The sequence below is a fragment of the Trachemys scripta genome, chromosome 10 (genome assembly GCF_013100865.1).
Source record: "Trachemys scripta elegans isolate TJP31775 chromosome 10, CAS_Tse_1.0, whole genome shotgun sequence".
NCBI lineage: Eukaryota > Metazoa > Chordata > Testudines > Emydidae > Trachemys > Trachemys scripta.
In genome coordinates this window covers 27,235,971-27,260,089 of record NC_048307.1, presented here as the reverse complement: position 1 = coordinate 27,260,089, position 24,119 = coordinate 27,235,971, and the positions used below count along the sequence as shown (strand labels likewise).

General features: G+C 38.0%; 1 protein-coding gene across 22 annotated transcripts in view; it reads left to right on the top strand.

The window, feature by feature from the left end:
* Nucleotides 1-24,119, top strand: part of RBFOX1 (RNA binding fox-1 homolog 1) — a 1,522,779-nt gene that overhangs the window by 1,311,060 nt on the left and 187,600 nt on the right. For 21 of the 22 annotated variants that reach the window (XM_034784116.1, XM_034784117.1, XM_034784125.1 and 18 more), the window contains one exon: nt 8,794-9,036. In XM_034784116.1, the coding sequence (XP_034640007.1) occupies nt 8,794-9,036 (243 nt within the window). Of the gene's footprint in view, nt 1-3,422; nt 3,630-8,793; nt 9,037-24,119 lie in introns of those variants that run through there. The other variant, XM_034784127.1, reaches the window with a different exon arrangement.

Below are 24,119 nucleotides of genomic sequence, written 5' to 3'. Positions count from 1 at the left end.
AACCCCTGTCATGCTCATTCCCTGCTATGACCAAGGAACATGATCCTCACTATGTAAATGAGGTCTAAGATGCAGGAATAGGGACAAAGCGGTTTTGCTAATATCTGCTTTATTTTGTGTCTGTACTGTTCTATATAATGAACTTACATTCGGAATAAGGTCAGTATTAAGCATGTATGTTTCCCATATTTACCTTAACTTTACCTCAGTATAGATATGAATTTTTACATGATAGGCTCTGTTTTCTTTTGTGCAAAAAATGTCCAGCCTCTTCTTTTAGTTCTCTTCTTTAAATCAATTATCTCAAACTTGTAAACACCAATATTCCTTTTTATCCACATATCAAAATATATCAAAAAGACAATTTGGGAGGGTCTGTTTAGTGAGGTGAAACTACCACTATAATGGTTAAGTGGAACTGTAGTTTTGTGGGTTAAAAAGCCCCCCCCCCCAAGACTGAGGGTCAAGAGATCTGGGTTATCTTTCTGGCTTTGCCACAGTCTATACTTCATGGAGCTTTTGTGATGGTTAATTTACTGTTTGTAAACTTTGAGATCTTTTGGATGGAAATCTACAGAAGGCTAATGTATAAATTATGACAATCATATAAGAGAAAATTCCTTTGAGAAAGCCTTCTGTACTGTAATTCTTTATTAGTCCCCTTTTCCCCTTTAAATTGCTTTTAGAAACTCTTTCTGTTTTGGAAAACAATTATTTATTTCCCTGAAAGGTTTCTCAGGGAATAGCCCATTGCACTAGGCAAGAGAGTGTTTATGTCTGATATTCCATGTCAGAAATATGTAGCACTGACAGAATTAGTGCAGAGCAGAACATGCTGCACTTCTTTGCAGCTGTTTTTTTCCCAAAAATGTATGTTTGACAGTAATACATTAATGAAATTTCAGCTTTGAAATGCACCAAATTTGTGCTTAAAAGTAAAAAAAAATCTTGTGGTAGGTGAGTGAGAGAGGAAGCCACTATCTGTAGAAGCAAAGTCTTTGTTGTCCCTAAAATGCCAAGTCATAAAAATGCCACATTAATGTACTTTTTAAAACCTAAAATGTACAGCAGCACTAGTCTGAGGTTTGCCCTTCCAACAGAAGAAGTTAAGAGGAGACATAAGCTGAGTTGCAAGACTGGAGCTAGATACAGCGGACCCACTACTCCTGGTCTGGACTTGCTCTGATACAAAACCTGAGAGGTGGAAAGGGTGCAAAAGTAGCCAACAAACCCGTTGTACTCTCCTGATTTTATTGTGCCGCCAGGGACTGATTTGGCTGCCAGCACAACTTTAGAATAGTCACACGACTGCCCTAACGGAGCTAGTTTGGCATAGCCCCTAAGGCAGTTATGCCAGCTAGGAATCACCAGAGCACAACACCCTGTGAACATGGCCCCTCCCTCCCCACACCCAGGGACTCTTTGGCCTTCCTATATAGGGCAACTTCACAGCCACTTTATGCCAGTGAAGCATTGTGGGATCTGGCCCCATATGTTTACATTTATTGCTGGGTTACTAAATCACTTGAAAAGAGAATTCACTTGATGAGCTTTATTTGTATCATGTGTCCATGGACAGATGATCACTTAACATAGCAAAAGAAAGAACTGAAGAGATACCATCATCATGGTGGGAATATGAAATATACTTGTAGAGATTATATAATGCTTCAGATTTCTATTCCACTCTGATTTCCCAAGCACCCTTAACGTTGAGGTGGGTCATTGAGTTTAACATAGCCAAATTGGAGAGAGGTACATACCATACTTTTTAGCTGAAAAGCATATCTAAAAGAAAAACATACAAAATCACAAGTAACATAAAGGTGCCACTCAAGGGAGAGAACAACTGAATCTCTGGTACTGCGTCCTGGAAAAATAATCCCTGTTTGCTGTTGACCATTGCCATATGGCCATACCCAGTACACACAAAAAAAGATGGTTGTGGTAATAAAATGGTCCTGAGCAGTGGCACTAATTCATTTACTAATTGGACGTATATTGGTAGCTGGGATTCAGGCTTTTATCAGGGTGCAATATGGTGCATATGAAGAGGACACTGGGAACATATTTGTCTTTTGTGCATGAGGTTGTTTGGTGGAGAAAAGACATCCTACCATCACCCAAGGAAATAATACAAATCCCTGAGCTACTCCCTGCTCTTTTCTTTTTTTCTCTCTCTCTTTCTGATTCTGTCCAAGAAAAACTGTTCTTTTCCCCCTTTCATTCTTTCCTTTTGGGAACACCCTTACTTGGGAAAGAGTTTGTTTTTAAGTGAAATATGAGGCAGAACTGGCTTTGCAGTTACCTTTCCAAGAATGGGAGGAACTTACAGAATTTTGTGTGTCTGAATTTGGTTGAAAAGTCAAATGGTCCAAGTCAAGTGGCCCAGTCAGATTATTAAACATCAAGAGAGAAAGCTTGCAGAGTTAGTCAATTCGTCCAATGAGGCTGGATGTCTGATTCCCTGTGGAAAAACCTGAAGCAGCTGTTTTTATTATCCTTAACTAGGAAGTGCTAGCAGCAAATCTATAAGAATTATCCTGCATTGTTAAAGAAACCCAGTGTATTTGAGTTGGAATGTAAGTTTAACGATACAGTTAATACGGTTTATCCAGATTTTTTTTCTGGGAATTTGGGACATTTGTAAATAAAAACTCACCTGTTGTATTTCAATCCTGCCTCTAACTTCTTGAATCCGGTGACAGCCCATGACAGATTGGCAGTAAAGTTGAATTCTTTGGGGCTCTTTGTGTTGTCTTAGCCTTCTTCTCTGTTATGTGATTTTAATTAGAAATTTAATCATTTCTGAGACTACCTCTAGAGGATCTAGACAAGTTCCTTTAATAGTGAAGCATTAGCTTGCTTAAGCTGCCGCACAAAAGTAAAGCTTGGAAGCATTTCTGAAATATTTCCCTTGGTGGGCAAGAGGAATATCACAAAATAAAGATGGCAAAACAATTTCAATTATAAAGAAAGGGTAAAGTAAATTTAATGTAAAATAGACAATTTTTTTATTGCCTAAGTTTGCTATGAGTATTTAGCAACTTTAAAAAACAAATTTTATTGCTGTTAACTTTTCAAATTGTAGGAAAGATTAAACTCTCACTCTCTCTCTCCTGTAAACTGCAGTTGTCAAAAGAACAGGTTTAGGAGGTTTAGGGTTTTCCATAACTGAGAATACAATCATTTTATTTTAAAAATGAAGATGTTCAGCTTATGGCAACTTACAAAGTAGCATTTCTAATGTTTTTTAAACAGCTATTAATGTAGTCAAGCTGTGTTTTTTCTTCTTCTGTGTGTAATCATCTGCTCAGTGGTGCACTCTATAACTAGTAGCAGGAGACAGAGGAGTGGCCTGCTGTGATTGATGGGGCGAGGCCTAGCAAACTGAAAGAGTCCCATCTGGATTAGGTTTTGGGAGCAGTCAGATGTTGAGTGGGAGGTCAGTAAGGCTTGCATTAGCTCCCCCTCCTTCAACACCCCTATCATCCACACTCATACACACATTACATAGCTCACACGCCCTCATCCATAATTGATGCTTGCTTTGGGCAGATGCTGCATGGCCTGGGACTAGAGCAGCTGCTAAGTTTATGGAGGATAAAGAGAGCAGGATGGTACAGCAGGTATTTTCACTTTATTTTCACTTGAAACTCTGATTTTAGTCAAGCAAGGGCATTTCTTTTATTCAACTGTACCACTGCATGCAAGCCTCCTCTAATACATATTTTGTTGCTTAAGTCATTCTGCCAGGCGAGCTACAGCAGTGATTATGTGTGTCTGCTGTGCTTGATATGTCTAACTGAGCCGTTCTTATAACCAGCAGGTTTACAGAGTAATTTTGCATTTTTCTTCTTTGTTTCCATGCCCTGAGGATATGATGCAGTTTGGCTCATTTAACTACAGTATGAGAGGCTTTCTCTGAATGTGAAATATCTCTTGCCAAAGAAACAGAACACAATAAAACTAAAATAGAATAAAACAAACAGTAAACCGTTAGTTAGACTTTAAAATGTGGGCAACCTTAAAGGTTTTTAGTGAATAAATACAGTTTTATGTTGTGAATGTGTGTTTAAAAAGGAACACGGAATAAGTAATATTTTCTTTGCTCTGTCTTTTGTGTATAAACATGACAAGCTTGCTTTATTATGTTTTGACACTTTTCATGCATTTTTTAATTATAAAAGCCTTTCAGAGCAGAAGAGATAGTGCTGAAAAAGAATGTGGAGATTTGGGATTCTCAATAGGAATGTTTTAAAATTCTGATCTTTTCTGTTTTAAGTATAATAATCTATGGGATTTTAGAAAGCCTTCACTTGCCTATATCATACTAAGGCCCTTTTTTTGTTCTGGTATAGCTCAGCATTTAAGCAGAAAGCAATAAACTGGATTTTATACACTGCCACGTAAAGCATATTTTGGAGCTGAAATGTGGTTTTCATTAGATTTCAGGCCAAAACATTTAGCAGAGCCTGACTGTCTGCCTTCCTTTGTTCTTCTTTCAGCTGCCAACTACTACTTTATTAAACCACACACAAAAATGAACATTAAGGGGTCATTTAAACTTATATACAAGTAAAGAGATTCAGAGTTAAGTCTGAAACTATAACTTCAGTCTACCCTCTTGTGCCTAGTTAGAGTTCCACATTGCCTGTGTACTGTCACCCACTGTTTTGAGGCTGCTCCAGTGCCTAAGTTCATGGTCTAAATTAAGAATGGAGTTTCCTGTCACTTTAAGGAACATTTCATACCTTTAAAATAACTTAGTAGATTCCATTTTTCAGTTTCATTTTGTTTTCAATACTATCATTAAAATGTCATTTTAAAATACCCTGTTAAAATGCCGTGGGGTAGAAGATAACTTCACAAAGTTAAGATTCACAAAGACCCATTCAAATCTAGATCAGTTTTGTGTAGTCAAGATTTCACAACAGTATAAGTAGGGATCTGTTAGTTTCCACTGTATTAAACTTAATATGAATTCACGTCTTAAACAGTAACCAATTTCTGTGTTACGTATCTTAATATTATAGAATATGTTTAATCATATGGGACATGCTAATGCATTATGGTAATATTATGTGCTTTGAATATGCATATGCTCATTATGGATCCAGAATGTAGAGATTATTTAGACTAAATTTTAAAACTAAATAACCTGCACTTGTGGCATATGCAGTAGCTGCTTTTAAAATCAGAAATTCTCAGCATTATTATCATGATCTTCATAATAATAAATTCCTGGCTTACAACAGTATGTGTATATGTACATACACACCCACACATATAATTTCTTTATCTTACAGTGGACAACTATATATATTTTTAATTAAAACAAAAATAAGTTCAATGAAAGAATAACACCTGGGCTGATACCTGGCATGCCAAGTTTCCACTTCTCCCTGAATACATAGGGGTTATTTATTTATATGCTGACGCTTCACTATGTCCTTACTTTTGCCTGGTGCCACTTTAATAAGGGAATCAAAACCTCAGTTTAGCAAATCTAATGACTGAGCTAGAAGACTCTCATCAGTGTTAAGGTGCCTGACGTTTCATTGTACGTATGCCATTTTATGGCAGTACTGAAGTGAAATGTTTGAAGGTGCTGGTAAGAAATCATATAAAAGCTCAGTGCTCTTAATTAAATATTAGCTGTAATTAGCACTAAGTGTGAATGGTACAGATATTAATTAGGGTCTCATGGAACTGCTGTCAGTGTTAATGAGAAACAGTGGGGGTCTTAGCAACATCTGTTTTAGAACTCAAGGTAGTATAAAAACCTTTAGTAGATCAAAAGCATCTGAACATTAGCTGTTGGTCCCTTTGTTGCCATTATTGTTCTTTTTTTAATATCTGCTGACTGCAATGCCATGTCTAACAACCGACATGAAGGAATAACTTATGGACCAGGAATGACCAGCTACTGTGCTTCAAAGCAATACAGTCAAAGCAATTTAGTAGGTAGAAGAAATTTTTTTTGTTGTTGCTTCCATGCTCCCTGGTTCCTATCACTAAAGTCTGTCCTAAAGTATTTGATGTTTACAGTTTAAACATAGAACTTTCAAAAAATACAAAAATTCACACTAATGGCTAATTACCTGTGAAGACACATGAAGGAACCCAATCATTGCCCAGTTTTAGTGTGCATACTTTCTTTAGTGTGCATTTTGGCCATGTACAATCAATATTTTTCATAATAATTATGGAGTATTAGGTAAAGAAATAAAAAAATGAGTTTTTAATTTTATTTAAAAAAAACCCTGAATAAGTAGATATATTCCTGCTAAATCAAATGTACAAGGTATTTTTCCAAGTTTTAAACTTAAATTGTTGCAAGTTTTAGTGTAAAAATACTTAACTTTTCATCTTGGCTTGTAATACTAACAATACCATTATTTTACACTTTCAAAGCACAGTACAATCATGAAATAATCTCACAACACAGTGCAGTGTAGAATGTAAATATTGTTGTTTCCATTTTAAAGATGATAAAGTGAGGCAGAAAGTATAAATGATTTGCCCAAGGGGGACCCACTAAATTAGTTGAAGAGATGGGATTCACATTCAGGAGTTTCAGACTCCTAGTGTCCCATGCTTAATTCACTACAGCATATTGCCATATAGTTAGGAAAAATGCATTTTTTCTCCTGTAATATGTAACCAAGGGCTGTTGTAATATACAGGTTAGTGAATCCTCAAAGTTCTAAGTTCCTGTTCTGTTCAAATAATCACATCTGTATTTAGATGCTTATTTGAATTAGCTGAAACTGGTTGGAAATCTTCCTAGATGTGAAATTCCACAATATTACCTCTGTATTTCAGTATTAGCCATGGCCTTTGCTGAAGCCAGCAGGTGCAAGGATTAATGAAAACAAAAAATGCGTGTGCACGTGCGTGAGCGTGTTTGGTGGAATGTGGCTGAATATTTCATAATCCTTCCTTCCCTCCCTACTTTTGCACATTCAATGGGGAATGAGGATGATCTTGACCAGACATCACAGTGTCTTGACGGGGCAGAGCTCATGCTGGACAAGTCAGGGGCTGGTCCCTCCCTTCCGCGGGTCCCTTTGTCTTCTCTTTGACAGGACCTGGCGGGTTGGAGCTAATCAATTGGCGTGCCCCCTCCTCCACTTATTTACACTCTCTTAGGGTTTTCAAATGCCTCTTGCACCTGTTAGCTATTCTCTTTCCCTCCTCTTAATTATAGCATAGGAGCTGGGTTTTTTAGGATGCTGCCTTACCAATCACTTTTTTGGTATCAGGAAATAATTTTTCCTCTTGGACCTCATTGACAGAGGTTCAGTGGGCATTTTTTTGGAGCTGGGTGAAATTTTTTCGATGAGTAGTAAATTAACCAGAAAATACATTTTTTGAGGCAACAAAATTTTAAAAGCAAAAGCAAAAAAAAGTTGAAAGTTAATTTTGAAACCAAATATTTCAACTTTTTGTTTTGAAATGGTGTTTGGTTGAGCAATTGAGGTAATTTAAAATACTAAATCAAAAGAGTAAAAGAAAGCACCCGAAGATGAAATAAAAAAAGAAAGGATGGGGTAGTTGTTTGGGGTTAAACAAAACATTTAGTTGGACTCAGAACAACACTTTTTGGTTCTGTCCCTGAAATTGAGATGAGTCTTTGGAATATGTATAGCCATCCTCAATTCCTTTCTCTGCCGATACTGCAGAGGTACTGGTGTCCCCTGACACTGTTATCTGTAGCATCATGATTTAGGCATACCTTAAATAAATTCACAAACATGTTTTGTAAGAAGATTTTTTTTTCAATGTCATAATGTATTCATTATGGTCAGTCCATTTAGCCAGAGAATGTTGCAGACATTTACGTTAAATACCTGTGATACGTTAACATTTTTGGCATCTGTTTGCCACAGCAGAATTATATCAAAGCTAAAACTAGATCTAACTGTCTATACAAATTATAGATGCTTCCATTTGGTCTTTTAATTTTAAAGGTTTATTTTAATACATAAATGTTAAATTATTACTAGCAAAATGATAAGGCATTTTAAGCTCTTGCATCTAAATTTTCTGACACATTACAGGGTAAAGTATTTTTAATATTTTTTCTCAAATGGATTTTAAACTGATGTATTTCTAGTCCCATATTTTTTATTTTGTGATTCTAAGCTTGAATCTAATCATCACATTGCATTTGTGCTCTACAGCTGAAAGGATGAACGTTTACTTAATACATTATACATTAAAATAGTGATGAACATCTGAGAGAGCAGCATTTTAGTACAAATATTTAAAACTGTGAGCACAGTGGATCATCTATTTTCAAACTCTCATTTGGATTTTAGGTTGGCTGCATGTTTTCAGAAATCTAGAAAACCATGAGAAAGAATGCACTATGTGATAAATATACCGAGCCTCTTTCAATGCCATCAGTGTTTTGTAACTTTTGGAATAAGTGGAATTATTTACTATAACTTTTCCTTCTTAACTGCTGGTTTTAGTAAAAACACATTGGCAACATTTAATGTTTTAGCTAAAGTATCTGTTCCTTTGACTGCATATACACTAGGGGTTTCAGTTCATGTATTCTTACCTGGTGTTAACAATCAAATTTTAAAGAGGCCCACATAGAAAACTACACGTGCTTCTCTAAAGGCAGGATTGTAATAGGGCGTGGCAGAGGAGGGAATTAATTCAGATGGGATACACTCTCCAGGGGAAACAAACATCCATTTAGAAATCTTGGAGAATATCCTCTTTACTTTCTAAATCATTTTTTCTGACTCTGCCTTTTTTTTCTTTACTTTACAGGGTAATCAGGAAGCTACAGCACCTCCTGACACAATGGCGCAGCCTTATGCCTCAGCTCAGTTCGCTCCACCTCAGAATGGGATCCCGGCAGAATATACAGCCCCACACCCCCATCCAGCTCCAGACTACACAGGCCAGACCACAGTTCCAGAGCACACGTTAAACATGTACCCTCCTGCTCAGACACACACTGAACAGAGTGCAGCTGACACAAATGCACAAACTGTCTCCGGCACAGCCACAGTAAGTTCAGGTTTCTTATATTTTTGAAGATGTATATCTCAAGTTACAAAAACGTATACTGATAAAGCTCTTTCTTATGTTGCATTTAATGGTTGTAAACTTGAATTTTATTTATGGTTATTCAAAACAATATAGGGTCCAAAATAGGTTCAGTCTTTTTTCTTTGAACTTTGAGGGTATTATTCTTCCACTTGTGGTGCCTCTCATCAAGCCAGTGGGTGGAGTAGTATCTGGTGGCACTTGTTTTCAAAATTCTTTTCCTTTTTGAATATCCAAACATGCAAAATTATATACGAAGAACAAATATTTAAATGGTTGTATACGATTTAACCTGTTTAGAGCTGGGCACAACATTCATTTGAATGAAAACAGTGAATTTGTTTTGCTGATATTCATGACCCCTTATTCACTTTTCACAAAGGTTTATTTGAATAAAACTTTATTCTCAAGGATTTTCGGAAAAGGGATAGTGTTGCAAATATTTGTGCAAATATGAATAATCATCATGAGTATCTGCAACAGAAGTACTTGTGCAGCCATCTTGAAAGCTTTCTGTGGGTTTGGAAATCATCAAATAATGGAACTGAAACCACACCATGTGACTTATCCGCCCAGTGGGTGCAAACAGCAAATTACAAATCGTGACTATTCCAAGTATTAGTATGCAAATAAATGTTAGGTTTAGATCTTAACATAAAACCTCCATAGAACAATTTTAAATTGTGAATAGTTTCATAAAAATTGGTGTCTATTTGTGGAAATATTAAGAACTAAAAAAGGGAATCAAGTTTCTGTCTGTCTTGACAACTTTTTTTAAAAACTAATATATAAGTGTGTAGGGGATCTAAGTAAAGGAGTGACCAATATTTGATGCTGAGCTCCCACCCTCTGAAAATCAGACACTTTAAAAGTCTCCCAAGTCGAACAACCAAAAACTGTGACTCTCAAAATCACTATTCGCTTTTGAAAATATTGGCTGAAAACTAAACATTATAACATTGGTTTATTAAGGTCCTGGTTTGAGGGCTGTCCCTTGAATCTGAGATAGAAGGCTTGGGTTTTTTCCACCGCATTTTTTTGTGAAGGGCACAGTTCCTTTAACTATTTGTCTCGAAACATTGTATCCTTCCATAATAGCTGATGCTGCTACACTTCCCCTGGTTGTAGGAAGATGAGAAAATGTCTCACTCAGAAATTAAAACAAATGCTTCTCTGTGCATCATCCAGCAGATATGCTCTAAAAATGTGCCACTGATGCCCTTCCTGTATGCCTCCAAGCGTTACGCAGTGCCCAATCAATGGATTGTTCTGGGGGTATTTAAGCACCTTGCCATGTTACTTCTACTATTACATAAATATAAGTGAGAATGAAAAATAATACCATTTAGAATGAGAATGCACAGTGTATAATACATTCTATACACTATGAACAGGAACAGAGGACTTGCCATAACACAGCAGACCAGTGGTCTACCTAGTTCACTGCTGTATTCTTTCTGACATTCACCAATATTAGATGCTTCTCCGGAAGATAGAAAATACAGTGTCATGGACAATTATGAAAACCTACTCATATGAGAACTTTCTTCTCAATCTCCTCAATAAGAAGCCACCTTGTGGCCCAGAGTATTAGGAGCTATATCCTTCCTAACAAAAAAAGTTTTTGTCCTGTTTATTATACCTGTGGATATTCTCATTAATGTCTAGTTATTTTGGGAATCATACTAAACCTCTGGACTCAAAGGTATTGTGATACTTAATTCCAGTTTTAGGGCTTGTATAATGAATGTTTCCTGTTATAGTTTTAAATTGGGTAGCATTGAATTTCATTAAACGCCTGCTTGTTCTTATATTATGGGAAAAATTAACTAGGAACATCCTATTTACTTTCTCTAGTCCATTAATTAATCTATATACCTCTGTAACGTGACCTTGTATTTACTTCTTCACTAAGCTGTTCATGTACTAGTATAATGTCTTATGTTATTTCGATCCCATTCATTAAATAGCATACCATTTTGTTTGTTGTTTTGATCACTACTACACGTTGGGCTGATCACAATGACACCCAGCTCAGTCCCTTCATGTTCGTTTCTTTGGAATTTCTGGATTTATACCAGTCAGTCCTAGGATGAAATCCTGGCTGTATTGAAGTCCCTGGAAAAACTCCCATTGACATCAGTGGGGCCAAGATTTCACCTCTGGTGACCTGTTGCTTTTTAAGTGTGTTTGACTGCCTCATTTATTATCAACTCAGTCTGACAATCTCATTGTTTTTAGTAGGAAAGAGCACAGAACTGGAGTAGGTATTTCCTCAGTGTCCTCTGTGGAAGAGAGTGATGAAAAGAAATCATTTAGTTTGTCTTCAATGGCCTTATCTTCCTCAATTACTCCCTTGAATCCATGGTGTTCCAGCAGATGCAGTTATTCCTTTGCAAGTTTCCTCCTTCCGACACAATAATAGCCGAAGACATAAAAGAAATAACATTTCTATCTGTTTTTCCTAGTCTTCTTAGTCCTGCTAATTTCCAGGTTCCACTTTATTGAGTGTAAATATTTTAATTTCTTTGCCTTTGACTTAATCTTTTTGAAGAGCTACCTCATTTTTTCTGAAATCCTTGTCTAAAATGTAATGTAACAGTGAAAGTTGTTGGCACAATACCTCCATGGAGAAAGATGAACTTATTTATATTGTAATCATTGTTACTTTTTAAGGGTGGCAAATCTGGCCCTATTTAATACTTAATACATATGCTATTTAATGTGAATTGTCTTGTTGCACTTACTTAGGATCTTAGAAATTTGAGATAGAAAAGATGTATTTGGAAATGTAAGCCATCCCATATCTAAGATGGTTTGTTGCCTACACTATCTTTTTTATGTAATTCGGATTTAATTTAGAAACCAGTAAAAACAATATCATCCAACAATTTGCAGACAAAGTCAAAGCTGTAATCAATTGACAACATATGGCATTTTATACTTGATATAGTACAAATAAAGATTAAAGGTGAATTCTCTAAGGGTCTCCACTATTCAACTGAGCCTCATCATTACTTAACTGCTAAAAATCTCCCACAAATTTCCAATCTTTTGTTCAAATTCATTATGGGTATCAGCTTCTATAAACTGTTATGATCTACCTTATAAATTGTTAGCACTTTATGGCTTTCCATCATATTTGTGAACACTTCATAAACATCATGCAAAAAGATACATGCAGATGGAACGTTGCACCCAGGCAGAACCCCAGTGAATTCAGTGGGGTTTGTGAGGGCTTTAGGATCCACCTGTATGCATCACTTTGCGGATTGGTGTCTAATAGTACATGTTGTTTTTAATCAGAAAATGTAACATTACAAATTAATACTACTATGTCAGCATTGTAACTCAAAGTGATGTTCACATCTGAAGGAAAAGATGCCTTAGCTACCAGCAAAATGTTGTTGGGGTAGTGAATTTCCGGACTTCCTAAATTTCAGGAGCAATCTGGTTTGTCCACTGGAGTGTTTGGTTGGTAGCTTTCAGATATTTTTAGGTAGCTCTCAGATGTTCAGTTGTGTAACGTGCAATGTGACATGAGACATTTTTGAAAAATTGTCTAGGCTGGCTATTCACAGAGGAGTTCTAGCTGGATAAAAATGGGAGGTTTAGTAAAACAGCTTTTGGAGAGAAGCAAGCATTTGAAATGCGTGTAATAATTCTAATCAATATGCACAACTCTGTGTATTTAAGGCTGTGGATCCAACTGTAAAGTAAAAGAATTATGTTAGTGTAATGAAAAATGAATATTACAACTGAAAACAATGTTCATAAAATATCAGAAAGATTCCGTGGGGATTTTTGAAAATGCTGAAAAGAAATGCCTTCTATCACCCCTGCAAGAAATGATCCATACCAAACTTAAAAACATGCTCTCTAAACTAATTGTCCCTGTGGCTTTCTCAGTGTATCAAAGCTTCTCTCTTTTTGTCGACCAAAGTCTCAACCTTCGGGGCTGGGGATGGCTTCACTTTGTGTCTTGTACAGCCTCAAGTATAACAATGTTAATATTGTTAGTATTTGGTGTAAGACAGTGACATTTCTTTTGGGTCATTTTATCAGAAAATTGGGTAAAATCCTGGCCCCATTTAAGTCAGTGGCAACACTCCTATTGACTTAAATGGGCCAGGATTTCACCCATCAACTTTACTCCAGGTTTGAAATTTCCATATACGTGATTCTAAGCACTAGTGCAACAGTAAGTTTGAAGGATTGGTCCATTAATGAATAAACTCTAGGGGCCTTATTTACTGTTGCCTTGTGGAGTCATTTACACTAGTTACAAAGTGAGTATAAAATGCTACCAAGCCAGAATGGTGGAAGTGACTACACAAGGTAGAGGATATCAGTGCCTCCTGCCTTAGGAGATGTGTAACATTTCCTGTATCGTTTAGATTTAGACAAATACTACACTCAGAGCATAAATGTGTTTTTTCTTTTATAAAAATACAGTCGTCTTTTGCCATGAGTTTTACGTTAATGGAGCCTTTTCTTCTCTCCCCCTGCTCCTGCATTTTTTAGTCCCTAAATATTGTGCCCCACCTCCTTATACTTTTGCCCTCTTGGAGTTTCAGTCACAGAACCCACATGGTAATGCATTGGTGATTTTCCTTCACTGGTTGCTCCTGACTTTCTAGCAGACTCCTAAACTAGTTTTGGCAGCTTTGAAATTGTCCTTGTTGATGAGTTGATCAGACCTGACTTGTCAGACAGGGATGCTGTTTTCCTTAAACATAGTTATAATTCTGAGGAGTTTATGTATTTTTTTTTTCTGGTTGCCAGTAAGGCTTAGCACAGTGGAAATCCCTCTTGGTTCTCCTCTCAGATTCCTTGTTCGCAAAGAAATAATAGTTTCCTGAGCAAGAGAAAATTAGCAAATTTTGCAGAGACACATTCCTAAGCAGGGGCCAGTCAGGTCTTCCTGGCTTCTTGCTTGAATTTCCACTTTGTAATTCAGAAGTTTAACTCATTTCAGGGAGCCTAATCTTGCAGTGATCATTCATGCAAATGGTCCTTACTAACTGAGCATAGTCCCATTGGCTTCAGTGGGCATACTCATGGGACTAAGGGTCACAGGATTGGGCCAAAAAGTGTGTTTTCCCATATGATGGGGTGTATAGACCCCACGCTGTAGCAGCCAGGAAGGGGTTAATAGATGGGTCATTTACCTGACTAGCTGTGACTAACTGTCTGATTAACCACAGCTGGGATAAAAGGCTGCAGCTCAACCAGAGGAAGACAGCTACCAGAGTGCATATGTACACTTCAGCTTGGAGCAAGCCTCCCAGGCCAGGTCAACTACAGCTCATGTAAGCATGTTAAAAAGAGTAGTGCGGATGTTGCGATGCTGGTGGAGGCTCAAGTTAGCCACCCAATCCATATTTTTTGCTTTGTTTATATGGGCAAACAAGTTCTATTCTTGGAGAGGTGACTCTCACTCTACAGGTCATATTTGTTGGGCCAAACTGCTCGTGGGTTCATTTGCATGGCTTGGATTGACTTCGGTGGTAGTTATCTAAGGACATAATCTGTATCTAATTCTGCCTGTGTGATACATTGGACAGCATAAAATCATTTGCTGCTTAAATGTGTTATGTTGACTGGAGTTCTGCAATATTTCCTATTCTAAATATATGGAATGTTTCAGTAGAAATATGTACCATAGCCAGGTAAGCATGAAGATTTTTTTTTTTATCGTGTGTGTGTGAGAGCGAGAGAGAAAGAGAAACACAGTGCTACAAAATTAATTTGCTTCTGCATTAGTGAAACCAAGGTGTCATTCTACAACCATTTTACCTTGGGCTGTGATCTCATCAGATTTCACAAGCTAAGCAGCATTTGATCAGATCTGTACTTAGATAGGAGACCTCTAGGGAAAATGAAGGTGCTTCAGGAAGCAGTGTTGGTGATTCAGTACATGGCACTCTTCCCTCTGCACCAGTTCTCAGAATCAATACTCAGCATGGTGTGAGGGGATACTGTGTTGTTGGAGTTTTCAGATGAGATGTAATACGGAGGTCCTGACCTCCTGTGATCATTAAAGATGACATGGCACTTTTCACACGAGAGAGAACATTAACCTCAGTGCTGTGGCCGGATTTCAACTTAGGTAATTGCATTTTTGGCTACCTAAATTCCTGCTGTTTCAGTTGGATATGGTATTTTTCCCTTCTGACCTAAACTGATGTACTGTATAGTGATGTTTGATGTTACACTTACCCTGTTTCACTCTAGAGGTAGCTGTATTTTATTGGTTGGTGAAGCAATTCATATAGTTTGTACCTTCAGTTAGTAAGGTTTGTGCTATGCTCAGAGATCTGTCTGGATCAGTTGTTTCCAAACTTTAGAGGTTTCGTTCCCCCGCTTTGTCTTAAATAGTTCAGACTTGTTGATCTTCCAGGCACATTGCAAAGCCTATCTGTTAGAGCAGGAATTTGGGAAAACTAAGGATCTTTTGGGGAGAATGTGAGAGGTGGAGAGAGAGTGATTTAATTTACAGTATGTTTTGCTGATTTGTGGCAGCAGAAATGTCAGGGATCTATGGTGTGTTGGTTTGGTGGAGGGTTTCATATTGTGTTTTTAAAAATTATGGGCAACATAAACCTTCTGTGGTATTGCTTTAGCTAAATACAGATAAATGAACTGATTAAATAGGTAGATTGGTACCACTATGCTCTGTTTTTTCTGTGGGGTGTTTTATTTCTTTGGGGTGGGGGGGGAAGGGAACGGGTTGTTTGCTTCTTCTTTGTCTGTTCATCTCCGGAGAGCTTCCATCTCATCTCCCTTCCTGGGAGGCTCCATTCCCTATTCACCAGAAAGCAATCTGCTGATTGAGTTGGGGGTGCCCATTGGTACCTCTGTGAGGCAGATTTTTTATATTCTTACAGTGGACCAGAGTGTCATGGAAGAAGAGATATTAAGGGAAAATTGAGCCTGTAATCTATTCCTTCAGTTTGCAGCTTTGCCTGTATGCATTATTCTTGGGGGTGACTGCATTAAAAGAAGAAGGAAAGGACAGGTAGCTTTTTAGAAGTCACCCAGTGCTTTCCTCTGAGCTACAAGAGTATATTTGTAGTTTGAGGTTGGACCAACTTTTCACTGGATGAATATTCTGCTTGTGCTTCTGATGCTAGCCCACTATTTTATTGGCAGCAGATCTTGAACATAGGTTCTGAGTTCATGCCCCTTCTTGTGGACTTCAAATGGACAGAATTAAAAGTAAGACAATAGTGGCTCACATTTGCTTTCTCTCTATTTGGAAGACACGTGGAGCAGAAGGTAACTGTCTATTGCTTCTCCAAAAAGGGCTATTCAGAGGACTGTGCTTCCCTATGGGGAAAAATAATTCTACGTGATATGTGAACATGTGGGCTTCTAGAATGAAGCTGCATCTTATAGATCTGATTTCCCAGTGATTGAAAAATGTATTGAATTATTTTATGTCTACTATCAATGTATGCTAAGTTTAGGCAAAATATCATTTTCGCATTGCTATATCAATTCCACATTTTGTTGTCCATATCCAGACACCTTAGCCAATAGCATTCTGGATACATAATAATACTTCGAGAGATGTTACAACAATGTTTATTTCATCTAAATCATATCTTGCTGACACTGGCTTTTGTACCAGCAGGGTAGGCTGGTTGAATCATATTATGTATTCTATCCACTCCCAACCTCATCTTAAACAAAATATTCGGAAGCATGCCTGTTTCAACCCTCCAAGCATTTTTCACCCAAAAAGGCAAGCAAGGTAGTCAAAATCCGCACGTACGGAACAGTAGAGAGATCAAAACTGCCATCACAAATGGATAACATAATATCATGCTAGTATTGGAAGCCACTGTAATAGCTTGGGATCATACTATTTATTACCTCTGAGGAGCTTCCTTGCTGAGAATACTATATGTAAACTTTGTAACTAAGCCCTCATGTATATTTCCTTGCTTACGCTAAAGAATAGCAGTAGTATCTCACTCACTTGTAGGACTGGATGTGTCAACACATGTTGTACAATTACATCCTCACAAGTTTGACAACAGCAGACTTTTGGAGAAAAAAAAAACAAAAAAACTCCCTGCCCTTTTGGGACTCACTCTGAAGTTTTTATGCAGGCAAAAATCTCTGTGGTGCCACTGGAGATTTTACCTGTGTCAGGAAGTCAGGACCAAGCTCTTAGTGAACCAAAATGTATAATACTTTTAACATCTCACTGGTAATTGTAAAAGCCAAAGAAAGGCTTTAAATTGACTGTGCCTTCCACAACCCCATGCAGCCTTAGACCTTTTCCTATATTCCCTAGTCAGAGGATTCCATTGTGACAGATATGATAGTTTCCTGCCATATCCTGGACAAACCTTATTGAATTAAGTTTCAGTATCTTAGGAGTTCATTGTATTAAAGATGCTAATATTTATGCATTATTGTGGGATTGTTCCTTAAGGGGTGTCAAAAGTAATGTCAATCATGTGAAATGTTATGAGCTTCAGAGATCTCTCAAAACAATGGGCCAGAAAAGACGGAACTTTTAGTTGAGTGGGTTCCCTAGGAAATACCTGGGAGGAAGAGAATGCAAATTACCTACTTCCAGACCATCCTTTTTTAAGCTGCACATCAAGGAGAAACCCACTGTCTACTGATCACCTGTTACACAAAGACAGGATCAGAGGCCCAAACTGTATAAAAGAATGACTCTCGGGTTCATGGATGAGATTGGTCTGAGCTAACAGCTGTTATGAACTTGTGACCACAGAAAACCCCCTTGGTGGGGTTTGAATGACTGTTCACCTGCCAGACCCCTTGTTGGAGTCAGAGGATGATCTCTGGTAAGAAAATTAGTATGCATGTAGGTACTTATATTTTATACTATGTTTTCTCTGTAATGCATTAATTTTAAGAATAAATGGGCTGTCTGGTAACTTCACTGTGGCAATTATACTGTTTATAGTCTCTGAGGAGATGGCAAAATAGGCCTGTTTAGGCAGTTTGTCTTGTTGGAGTATTCACAGTGTAGCCAGGGTACTGGGCAGTCTGGAAATACCCCTGCCAAGAGAGAGAGAAAGCTGTGTCTGCACAAGAAAGGTGATGAGTGGGGTACTGGAAGACAGAGTGGGTGCCCTTGCTGGACCACAGAAGCAGAATATAGGTGCAGTTGCCCAGAATTGCAATACCCATTCTTTGCTGGGCCTGCTGAAATAGTGATTTGGCTTTGCCTCTACTCAGCACTTTGATTTGTCATCTGTCAGTGGATTTTTGGGGACCAGCAAGCAGCTATATAGCAGCATTGTTATCAGCTTTGGTGATATTATCACAAGCCTCACCATATTTAGTATCCTCTTAGTGCCCAAACTTCTGTATCACTTTGATTACACAAGTCTCTGGTTTTATCCACTCCCTCTCAGTAAATGTCTACCACTTATGGTGTGGAAAAAAGATTGAAAATGTGCTTAAAACCAGAAAATGAATAAAAAGACCCCAGATTTATAATTCTTAAAATATTGTGAGTTTTAAAGTCAAACTTCTGATTTTTTTTAATGTTTGTGGTTGACAGTACCGCATTAGTGATGCTAATGCCCAAAATAAGTGAGGAGCTGGCTTTATCGATTATACTATGTCTCGATGGACAAAGAGGCTGCTTCCTTTAATTGTGTTATCTCAATCAAATTAGCTTAACATGATTGGAAAGCCCTCGTTATGATGCAGGTGAAACTTTTAGATCAGTGTGCTGGTTGGCATTACCAGCTCAAAATGATCTAAAAAATGTTATGTTATGAGGGCTTTTCAATCATGTTAAGCTAACTCTTTTTGCCTATCAGTCAGGGACATAGTTACTAACACCTCCTCATCCTGAAAAAGTTATTTTTGACTCCCTCTTCCCTTGTCAACACAGAATCTTTTCTGCTCTCCCAAATAAAGTCAACCAATTAAACAATTTCAGGCAGTTCCCTGTCTCAGTAGTGAAAGAGTTAACAATACTTGATTTCAAATCTTTTTGCTCCTTATATTGTCCTCTACTCATTCCCAATTCTTTTCCTATTTCACTGACTTTTTCTTCTCTCTGTGGCATCCAAATGCTTTGCCATGTGTAGGGTTCTGATGTCTCAAGAAAAACATTTGAGTACTATATTCTGCTGAATAAACAAAGCACAGATTTCAAAGGGGACTTTGTTACAGTGAAATAGCTAATTACTACTTAAATTGTATTTGACCTTCTGCATCTCTTCTTCACAGTATAACATTAATTAAAATTGATCCTTATCTTTTTTTTGGTGGGAGGTGAAAATTAACTCCCATTTTCACTGTAAATAGGAGTAGCCCACGAGACTCAGCTAATGATGCTTCTCCCCCCATAATTGTCATGCAAGTGGTAGCCGTTTGTTTGCAATTTTATCAGAAATGGACAATTTTTCATGGCAACACTTACAGTTGCAATGTAATCTGAGAAGCAATAGTGCTTTGTGTAATGGCTGGATTCAGAGGATAATATATGTGGCCTTTTAGGCCAAGTAAACCCTGGAACATCCCAAATCCTTGCTATTTGAGAGGCCAACCATTCAACAGAAAGGTCAGTAAGTCAAGGGAGCAATAATTAAATGAAACCTAACAGACCTGTTGCGAAAAGCTGGGGAGATAACGATTTCTTAAAGACGACCTCTTCTCCATCCCAGCTCTTTATGCTTGATTTCTGTTAACTTGAAATCCCTTGCCCAGGGTTGCACAGCAAACTGCGGTTACTCCTCTACATGGCTACAGGTGGGTGGGGGAAAGGTTAGTTTAGTGACTCATCTTTTGATATGTTACAACTTTTTTTTCCCGCATAGCATTTTTTAAAATGCCTTTTCACTTCGTTACACCTCCAATTTCCCTCCCCCCCAACAGCTGTCTGTCCCCTCCTTTTTCATCCTTTCCCCCGTGACAATCTGCTGAGGTTCCCAGAATTGAGTGTTACCATGTTATCCCTCTCAGTCTTAGCAGGTGAGTGTTAAGCTGGGTGACAGCTGTCTGACACACTAGCTTGTCTGCCTTGCCAGCAAACTCTGCCAGTCCAAACCTTATCTGCCAGGTAAACCGGTGTGGCCCCAGCTCCCGAGTTCCCCAAAGATGTCTCACTGTAGCGTCCAGCCCACATAGTGAATAGTCACATAAGTTAAGATTGTTGCTCCTTTTAAAGAGATAATACACAGCAGCTCATTAATTTAACCGTTTTTTGACAAATACACTTACTTCGGTCACAGCACTGAATTAGTGACTAGTAAAAGTAAAACAGGCTATTATAACAAAAGGACATAGAATTAAGTGATACCAAGCATAAGGAATAAAGACAAAGGGTTACAAGCAAACAAAAGTAAAAATATGCTTCTAAAACTAAAACTTAATTTCAGCAAATTAGGTTTCTCACCTATACTTCATCCCCCTTGGTTGAACAATCCAATGTTCTGTGATTCCAAGAGCTCTGGCTCCTTGTATCCCCCAAGTGATGGATACCAAAATGGCTTTATATTTCTGCTTCAATCTTCAAAAGTTCATTGACCCTGTTAAAAGAGACAGGAGGACCTCCTGCTGATCTTCCCTTCCTGTTGATTTCCCATCCTCCTTCTGATTCATACATAAATGAGGCTTCCATCATTTTGATTCCATAATGCTTAAGTTACATGGGAGACAGGTAGATTGCTACCTTCCCTCCTGTGTGGGAGAGAACCTGTTTTTCCCTGTGTTTGGTCACAGATGTTAAAGTATAATATCAGTGAGTATCACAATTCCTCATGTAATGTTAATGCACACATTTCACAATTATATTAATTACTAATGTGTCACAGGCTTTCATCAAAGACCTCACTGTATACACTTCTATAACACTGTAATATTGTATACAATCAGTTGATTCAGTTGCTAATCGCTTGACGTTCAGATCCTGTCTTTATAGCCCAGTAAACCTTTGAAATATGTTCTTTGAAAAGTAAGCCCAGGCCTAGCTTCTCTCTCCCGCTGGGAGGTAGATGCCATAAAATTCATTGACCTTGCTTCAAGAAGAAGGAGGGCCTCCTTGGGATGCGGTCTCCATCCCCTATCAAGATTATATAGTCATCTTTCCCCACTTGCTCTCCTGATCGCTCTGTTTACCTTGCATATAAATGTGCTTTTCTTTGCATTCAGCCATACCTTGCTTAATTTATATTGGAGACACATTCAGTTAGGTGGAACCACATTCCTTTGTCTGGAACAGGCATGGCTTAGGAACTGCTTGCCAAATACATGTTAAGAACACATTTGCAGCACATATCTATATCTATTGTACATACATCATACAATGCTTTTCAGAACCAGCATGTTATCACTTTGTATATGATACCGTACATGACCCCTTTTAGAGAGAGATTATGATAAAAGTGTGTTAGCTGAACTGAGTATGTCAGGCCTGACAAGAGCTGCTGACATTGGTGGTTCTCTAATAGGTCTCTGTGTGTGTGTGTGTGTGAGAGAGAGAGACGCACACATGCTCTCTCTCGCGTTCTTTCCCTTTCTCTTTCTCATTTCCTTTTATAGCACTATTTATATGTCTAACCTATGTATGGCTCACTTACTGTTATTCCTTGGCTGACATGTCCTTTCCTGTGATCAGCTGGGGAGAGTCACTTAATTCAACCATTTTACTTTACCTCTCCAGCAATACTAGTAAGGCAAAAGTCAGTTGACACAAAGGCACTTCCTGGCTGACCTCAGGAATAGATCCACCCACAAATTTCCAGCAGTGTGTTATAGGCCACAGTTTAGCAATGATATGGCAGATCCTAGGTGATGTCACAGACAAAAGTAGGTAAAGAACAAACTCGTCATTTCACTGGCATGTGTTCTAGTGCCAACTAGATGCTGTAGTTTCGTTTGGTACTGAACTAGATTGGGGAGTAAGGGAAGGGAGGTCCAGTAAAGATGTTGCATAGTATTTGGCTTTTTTGTGATATGTGGCATTATTTGAAAACTCATTGGGAGCTGAGAGTGATCAGCAGTTCTGAAAATGCTTGGGTGACAGTTTTTAGAAATTCCAGGTGGAGAGATAAGTACAGGGGTGTTCTGTGTATGGCTGCTGAAACAAAGTGCCTTTAAACTAGCAGCACATGCTTAATCTTCCTCTAGATATGACTCTTGCTATTAGCTGAGGATTAATAGTGTATTTAAATAGTGTTGATATGGAAAGCCTGGTCTGCATGTTGAGATCTGTGCTGCAGGCGGAGGAGGACAGGGGTAGGTTTCTGCTTCCCTGCTCTCATTTGAAGATCCGCATATAACCAGGAGATCCATCCAATCTCCCTGACAATAGGATCTGGCCCTCAGTAATGAAACCATGTGTAGCTGGTTCTGTAATTACAGATTAGTTACCTTTTATAGAGTGTAGGAGGGAAGGGGGACAAGTGCATTAATGATTCTAATCCTCCAGTGGATTTATAATTACAGTGTTTAATGTGGATATAAACAGAGCTGAAAGGAGAGTGTTCTTTAGTAATTTATTACCCATTTTTGTATTCCTTTGTGTACAAAAAAGAATGGTATTAGTCAATATAATACAGTCATAATACAGATACAGTAACATATTTAATTATTTTAAAGCAGCACTTCTGAAATTGATTTTACCATCACTGCCCTGAGTCTGCCCACACTTGCCCTCTTCTTTACCATCAGCTTTAAAGTTTCATATGGTTGCTAGTCCCTGTCTAAAACAATTTAATATTTTACACATGCAATAACTAGTTTATTAAAATACACATTTAAATAGGCTACTTCTGCCAAAAAGTGTGCATTGTTCTTCTCTCAAGGGGAAAGAAAAAGCCCTCTTCTGGTTTTTTTTGTTTATAAAACCCGTTTAATTGGACAATATAGAATAGAGTCATTAGCTCCACAAAAGGTGATAAAAGGGTATCTTGACCTTGGCAATCATGGTATGAGGCATAGCTATATATAATAGGTGCTTTTTTGCTTACATGATCAATGCTGAATACTTAGTTACACTGTGGTTACCATGTTGTTACATGGTAAATACATTGCATTTCTTTAACTCATCAGAAATGTGTTTTAAGGAGATATAAATATGATCCTCCCCCATACATTTTAAAAGAACTACATACATACGATGCCTCTGTTCTGTTATTCTGTCATAGGCTTTGTGCATATTTTCCCCTTTCAGTCACTGCCTTTCCTTTCTCTTTCTCACTTTTTTTGTTTTGTTTTGGTTTTGGTTTTCTGCAGAGCTGCACTTTTATTTCACTGTGTCATTTTGTTTCATTTCTGTTTTTTTCTGTCACCATGCTCCTTTATTTCCTTTTATGTATCTTCCTACCTCTTGAATTGTCCCCTGTGTCTCTTGATTTCCCATATATTTTCTTTAATTCTCTTTCCTGTACCCATCCTTTTCCATGAACCTGCAATCATAGTTATTCCCTTTAGGTTTCTCCCCCTAACCTCTTATAAATCCAATTTATACATTGTTGGGATTTTTTTTTTTTCTGTCTTTGAGCGTGCAAGTTACATGGCAATTACTTTTTGGTCTACTATAGCTTTGGTCGTCTTCAGAAAGGAACATGCACTTACCCCACAATAGTATTTACAGATGTGATGGCCATCTTCTTTGCTGGTACACTGGGGGTTGAACCAGGGGGCTCTACAGCTGAAAGAGTGAACTGCTACAGCTTGAGTTAAAGAACGAAGCTTCTGTAGATGGGGGCTATAACAGCTCATATCCTCTGTATAATACAATCACCAGTGGATTATACAGACATTGGGGCAAATCTTGTCCACTCCTGTGTTGCTACCTGTGGTCCTAACTAAAGAAAAAATGAATGGAGGAGTAGGCTAAGATTCTAAGATATCACCCCGAGGTGGCATAGAGCTGTGCTCCCTGGCACTTACAACATTTTGAGAGCAGGTCAGGGCAGGAGTTGGTTGCACAACTACAGCCATTTTCATCCCCCACCACATAAGGGATGCTGAAGCCCTAAGGTTGCTGTAGCAGGTATAAAGTAGCTCTGCAGAGTGAAAGGAGGATTTTT